The following is a 7,168-nucleotide window of genomic DNA, read 5'->3' as shown; positions in this document are numbered from 1 at the left end:
AGCGGAATTTTCATATTTACTGTATGTATTTGTGGAAATAATGCGCAGAGGCCCATTTAATTATTTAGTAATATTCCATCCAGTGGAATTTTCAAATTTTTTTGCAATGGTGAATCCGTATGCGTATAACGTACGGATACTATTTATTCGGCACGCGAGCGAGGCCTTGAAAACAAGATCCTTCACCTTCAGATAAATAATTTCAAGAATCTGAATTATCTGATGAAACTCAGTGTTTCTTTATTCCTTGTGATTCGTTGACAAACCGTTATTTATTTCAAATCTTCCCGTCCTTCCATGACATATAGCTACAAAGGAATAAATTATGACGCAACAAAAGAGAGAGGTCCGGAGAAACTTGTCAGGAAGAGCGCAGCATTTATTTGGCTAAATTTTCACGTAATATACCGTATTTCCCGGCGAAAAAGTCGCTTTTCTAGACCCAAATTTTTGGCCTGATTTTGAGGGGATCGTCTTATTAGGCGAGTCTGGTAATTTTCATTTTTTTGGTGTCGCCTTATTATGATTTAGCTAATGTTCTTTTATGGTGGACGCAATCACGAGTTGAACACAATTAGATTAAAATTTAAAGACAGTTCGAATTCCCGTAGTTATTATGGATTGAATATTACCTTGCAAAAAACGTCATTATAGGCTATATTAACCAATGCGCAAACGCGGCGACCGCTCAAAAGGCATTGCATGGTAGTTTGAGATTCCGATGTTGATGCGATTTTACTACCCCGACTTATTGTAGGTTATATGCAAAAACCCATGTTTTCAGGCTTAAAAACCGGCCTCGTCTTATTTACAGGGTAGACTTATTCGCCGGGAAATACGGTATGTCGTCTGTGCCGCCCTTTTTCTTCTTTCTGCCTGATTTATGAAGTATAGCTCATGTTGGTTAGAGTTACTTGCTACCTTACTGTTATAAATTGATTTCGGAAAAATTATAAACGATCATGGAAAGGGATACAAGAGAGAAGTGCAGAAAACAACTATTGCGCTATTGGAAAGCCATCGCCGAAAATTTTTCGTGTCTGCAACTGCATTACTCATGTATGTTTTTATTTACATATGCTTGTGAATCTCTGTTCTCAGTTATGAACCTTATTAAGTCTCGTAACAGGAGTATCCCTAAAGATGAAACCAGTAGTTGGTGTATTTCTTTCTTTGACAGTTACCAAATATAAATTCAATGTAAAATCTCTATCAGTGGTAATGCAGCAGCATTAGAAAAGTAATCAAATATCTTTACGGACTGATATTTTACCAAAAAGTGGATCTGTCTGTACATGTTCAAAAAGTTTTTTGCTTTGACAGTAGCAAAGCATAGTTTTTAATATTGGTCGGCACGCGGGAGAATTTTGTCGTTAAGTTTAGCCGATTTTGGCACGCGAGCCGAAAAAGGTTGCCCACCCATGTTCTAGAACATTCTAATATGAAATTTCGACACATAGCTGTATGCAGAGTGAATAATTCTCATATGATATGATGAATCACCCCTGTTTTACATGGATTTCTCTAGAATCATCGAGAAAAGCCTGTTTGAATTGTGATATACTTTAAAATGCGATCTCAAACAAACAAAGAGATCTCAAGTACAATTAATCTGATAATCTCTATTAATCAACCGTCAATAATAATAACTTAGAATTGTAAATAGGTTTATTTGATTTAAGTTATTGTAATATATTTATCAAGGAAATAAAATCTATACAGGTAAATATTTGGATCTTTTTGCTGTTATATCAAATTAACAGACATCTCAGCTGAACACGTAACCTATTAATCTTTCTGTTTTGGAGTCAGACGAATATCTAACTAATTTAATTAGTAGTTAGAACATAAGGCGTTTCATTTTCAAACGATATACCCATACAAAATTCTTCTCTTGTATCGGTATAGTGATCAACAGATAATGTGAGTGGAAACATGTAGTGTCACCAAAATAAAGACCATCAAATTTCTATGCACCAATTATTATCAGGGTATCGCAATGTAACCAAACAAACATTCCCCATGTTCACTTTATAATAATTAGTCAAAATGGCGTGATTTTAATCTACCAAGTCATGGTCAAAAAAATGGTTTAGGTAATTCATCGTAATTTTTCCTTTCCGAAACTGATAATTTATTGCTCCTGAAGAACCCTTTCTCCCCTCAAAGAGAGAAGCTGTGATTAGAGTATATTTCTAGACTAAGTGCGAAGCAAGTTCACATAAGATGTCGAAAAACTTCGTAAGATATCCTATTGCGCGTTTTTTGTGAAACCTATTCCTAAATATGAGTTTGCCATTAGATTCACGCTATCCAAAATTCATACGTTTTTCTTCAAGCACATTACCTTCCCATTCATTTTGATGTTTATCAACGACAAATACATTTCTTGTGCTGCTTAAAAACATGAATATTGAATTTCCATATTTACTGTATGTATTTGTGCGCATAATGCGCATATGATATGCCCTTTTAATTATTTGGTGTTATTTACGCTTGATCACAGCCAATTTTATTTCAATACAAAGATAACGGCATATCACAACAATCTACACCCCCCATGTTTTTGCTATGATCTTGAACCATTGACGGACCTGTGTTATTATTTTCAGCCTCGCAAGCTCTCCCTAATCAAGACCCATATGCGTAGAAAAAAGTTGAACAAAGCTGAAATCAATCCAGCGGTTTAGTAAAGTATAGACTTTCGCACTGTTTCCGTCAAGTGAAGCAAATTAATCAATGCATAAAAAATAATTGTTCAAATACAAATGTAATTTTTCATATTCATTGGCATTCCAATCTGAAAGTATGACATGTCTGTACTTTCATAATTTATTAAAAATAGTGAATTCTTTAATATTTAAACTTCGTTATGCATATCATCCAATAGTTGTGAATCTTAATCATAACAGTGAATATGAGGCGAGTTGACATTGACGGTAGTATTGTATCCTCCGGCACAAAACATCGTGTCTGTTATCATTGTTTGTTCTTGTTTATGGCTGTTTTCGGTTATCACAACACGCCTATGTTTCATGCAACAGTCACATAAGGCACGGTTTGATTGGTTAATGGATATGTCCGCCAACCAATGAAAAAATGGGGCAGAAAACGCTATTATAAAATACATAAAAAGAAATAATTGCCCGAATTCTTATACAATTTTTTATATTTCCTGCCATGTTTAAAGTGACACGAAAGGCATACCCTATTTATCATCTCACAAAAGTATAAAAGTCTTATAGAAATTTCTGAATTTTTACCGACTCATAATTTGGTCAGCTTGGTTAGACTACTACTTGAACTACTATAACAGCAATAAACAATATTAAACCGAGTTAAAATATTGTTTTCTTGCAAAAAGATCTGACGACAATTGAAGCAGCTTGCATTACTCTGCTACCACTGTAATGTGGTGCTGCATAGCCATTCATCGCCCAATAATTTAGGAGCATATTAACTGCCCATCAAACATTGCAATATTTATATTTTTCAGGGAGTAAATGAATTGGTCCTATGGATCGTGTTTACATTGTTTGGTCACCATCCTGGAGTATGAAAACGCAACTGATTATAGGCAACGTTCCCTCGAGCTTGCGTAGTTGCGCGGAATAGAAGGCCATGTGAGCTCCAAAAAAAGATTTGCGCGAATAATTTAGCTTGTTTTGTTGTCAATATTTATGCAGTGCGCGGCAGAACGAAAGTACTGCGAGGGGATTCCCGGCCAGCTTAGAGGGAACGTTGATTATAGGTATATATTCATATTCAACATAGTCGGTATAATCATAGGTAAAACCTGACGGAAACGCGGTTATTCCATTTTAAATCGCGATGCCTCGGTTCCATGTGTCGGCAGACCTCTGGTCTGAAGTTTTTTGGGTTCCTTCAATTGTATATCGTCATCATGATGATTATCGCCATCTTGTCGACGTCATCCTCACTGTGTTTATTTTCTTGCATCCGGCGTGTTGCGTTTTTCTCTTTCACGTGTCATCGTTTTACGTATTCATTTTATTATCGTCCCTCAGGCTCAGCAAGATGTTCATGATTGCATTTCTGGTGTTAGCAGTTTAGGATTTTAATTCTTGTTATGACAGTTTAAGATTACATCGCTTTTATAACATTGTGGTTTGAATTCATTTAGTAGTCTCCGTTTATAGCGTCTTTTCATACTGTATTTCAAATCGTTCGATATAACATTATATTTGCATGTCTGCAGCTCGTATTGTATTGTATTTATAGTGTTTTATCTTGGTTGTATATCTGTCGTTTTGGGACTATGCTGTTACATGGAGTTGTTTTGTGTAAGTAGTAGTTTTATATTCTTTAATTCTGTATCAATTGTCTTTGGTTTATTTGGTGCTAATTACTTCCTTTTGTATTTTAGTCAACCGTTTTGAATATTTTCAATAAAATGAGTCTGGCAGAGCGACTTATCATTTATGGGTCCCAAAAGTGACACCATGTTCTGCTAAAACACGAGTAAAAACAAATATGATCGCAATCACTACTAATCGGAGTTTATTAAGTATTTACATTTCACATAATTTTATTACATTCCATTCATACTGATGAAAGATTGCTAATACGATACAAAATATTCTTTTCTATATTATTTGACAAACATAAACGTCTTGTTTCTTTTGTGAGCTGTAAACTGTTTTGTAAACTGTTGTAATATTCATAAGAACCATTATATAATCGAATTCAATTTTATTTTGAAATATCGCAAAAAGCCAAACAATGGGTACATTTTGACACTTTCTAATTGTTTCCTTTATATTAATTAATCGTTATAAAACATATTTTGTTGATTCGACCTAGTAAGACCAGTATAAGACAGAATATTGCGACATTTTCAAAAACTCTGAGATTAACATACTTTAACACACTTACATTATATATTATAACACCTGTTTGGTAAAATAGTCAATAAGTAGCTTAAATACACACTAAATCAGTGGCTTTCAACCGGGGTTCAGCGAGCCTAAGGCTGAAAACCACTGAACTAAATGATAATACTATTCGCAATAAAGTAGAACAAAAATCACATGATTTTTATATGAAAAACAAACATATAAATAACTTTGTCTGAATAAATTCAGTGTAGACTTTTTCTTGAAATTGATTCTTTTTTGTGGAATATATAAAATGTTTACACGCTTCATAAAAATCAACCGCCACACGAGACAAACTTTACTTTGTTGGGCAGTAGTACATAAAACATTTCTGAAAGTATTTGAAGCATTTAATGAAGTTCTCAAAACATTTTTAAACATATTTTAAAAGCAAACGACAGATTAAACTCCATGTCCCAGGTTACATTCGATGTCCAGCAAAGGGTCTGTTTACACAGGTGCATCCGACGGCTACTTTGATATAACGAGGTCGAAATCCATCCTCTGCTCTTCTTACTTCCTTTTTCACGTAGACTTTCTCACTGTAATGTTCTCGCAGGATTTTAGGCTCGGAACCAGACATGTCAACGCAGTGGGTGCATGCACAACACACTACTGGAAAAGCCTGGGGTGAGCGTAAAGGATCAATGTCAATTCTGTAAACAAGTCGAAACATAATGCTTTTAAATGTGTAAACAATGATAATAAAGTGAAAAGTTGGAGGTTTAAATATTTTTTCATAATTGTCTTTCATTTCAACTACAAAATGAGGTAACATAATGCAAACCCGCGTTGTAATGTTAAAACAACAGTCAATGCAAATTTTATGTCTGTAAAACGACCAATCGAACCTAATCAACTTACTTTGTTGTCCAAGGAGAAATGCTACTTCCTGATAGATTTTCTTGATCATTCGTTCCAGAGTATCCTCTGACGTATGGACAATGTCTTGGCGAGTCAATGATTGATGGACAATCAGCCTATAATTCAAAAGCGGTTTAATTTTGCATAATCAACAACAGTGGGAATGCTACATATGACATACATGTGCCACATAGACCACAGAGAAAAGTGTTGTGATGTTACAACATGACGTAGTTTTGTGCACCGGGGCTTTATGTTTTTTTTATCTAAGCATCCTTGATTTCAATTCACTTGCTATACTGCTTGGTTGTTTTACGCAGTTAATTAGTATTCTTGGAAAAAAATTGTTAATATAGAGCTTGAAAACCACTTTAACAATCGCTACAACAAATTACATTTATGAAAATCTATTTTGTAACATACCGACTGTCTTCTTATTTCTCTGTAGCTTGGGAAATCAGCTGATTCATCTAGATGTTCGCTGGAAAATTCAGAAAATATTTATACATTTCCTAAATATCATTATTTTTCAAATTTGGCTTATTTTAATTTGTTTTTCTTACCTGGATAGAAATTGAGCTTCTGCATCATAAATTCGACGTGAAAAACATCTTTGACAATTTGCAAGGAAAAAAAGTATAAATATACCGCTGACTTGATGTGCCTGGAAGTAAGTAAAAATTGTTTTTAAATTTTCGTCCGTGAATTATCCACCATTAACAATAGTAGAACAGTGCATATATTCAAATAACCTAGAATAGATGAATAAATCTTAAAAATTTACTTCACCTTCATTTTTGTATAGTGCGTATCGACGTTGAGAAATTTCTTTAAATTGACTACTACTTCTTCTTGATAGTGTGATGTTTGAATTCAGACACATGTTTGCATCCAATTTATACCTTCGGGAAACAATTTTCGTCAAATTAGGAAAATAGAAATTTTATATATAGTGTGTGATATCGCTGAGTGTTCGGAATTACTTTACATATATTTAGAAACTCGTTTATGCAAGACTGATGACAGGTTAATTTATATAATCAATGGTTTCGTACAATGAAACAATGAATTAGTACTGTCAACACAGTAGAAAGAGACATACACTCGTATACATATATAAAAATAACAAGAAACAAGATTGTTACAATTTTGGTCTGAAATCTTGTGTATTTGTGTATCATGTTTTTCTTGGTTTTGGATTCTGGTTAATAAGAGCTCGCAAGACGTACGTGTTTGAAAACAATTCCGTAGTTTCATATATATCCGAGTGGGAAACTGTTGTTTATATTATTCAATTTATCTGGCAAAAATGAATACGTAACTCGTAGTTGGCTTTACCAATTAAATTGTATCGTAAATAAAAGACCCGCCTCGTTTATAAAATATAAGTACGTCTTCGTTTGCCA

General features: G+C 33.9%; 1 protein-coding gene across 1 annotated transcript; it reads right to left on the bottom strand.

Annotated features, from left to right (window-relative positions):
- Positions 1 to 4,761: 4,761 nt before the first annotated feature.
- On the bottom strand, positions 4,762 to 6,687 carry LOC120336294 (interleukin-17A-like). The gene is made up of 5 exons (XM_039403939.2): positions 6,552 to 6,687; positions 6,326 to 6,426; positions 6,186 to 6,243; positions 5,763 to 5,878; positions 4,762 to 5,554 (listed from the first exon to the last, which is right to left on the bottom strand). The coding sequence occupies exons 1-5, from the start codon at positions 6,555 to 6,557 to the stop codon at positions 5,320 to 5,322; spliced, it is 516 nt and encodes a 171-aa protein (XP_039259873.1). The 5' UTR covers positions 6,558 to 6,687; the 3' UTR covers positions 4,762 to 5,319.
- Positions 6,688 to 7,168: the final 481 nt, after the last annotated feature.

Source organism: Styela clava, chromosome 2 (genome assembly GCF_964204865.1).
Source record: "Styela clava chromosome 2, kaStyClav1.hap1.2, whole genome shotgun sequence".
NCBI lineage: Eukaryota > Metazoa > Chordata > Ascidiacea > Stolidobranchia > Styelidae > Styela > Styela clava.
Note: the sequence above shows the minus strand (reverse complement) of the source record. Positions and strands in the feature narration are given on the sequence as shown.

Bases quoted from the DNA above. Each gene is read 5' to 3' on its own strand.
- LOC120336294 (XM_039403939.2), bottom strand. The intron at 6,244-6,325 runs GTAAGAAAAACA...TGAATTTTCCAG, and splicing joins GAAGCTCAATTTCTATCCAG to CGAACATCTAGATGAATCAG. The intron at 5,555-5,762 runs GTAAGTTGATTA...ACTTGTTTACAG, and splicing joins ATTTCTCCTTGGACAACAAA to AATTGACATTGATCCTTTAC.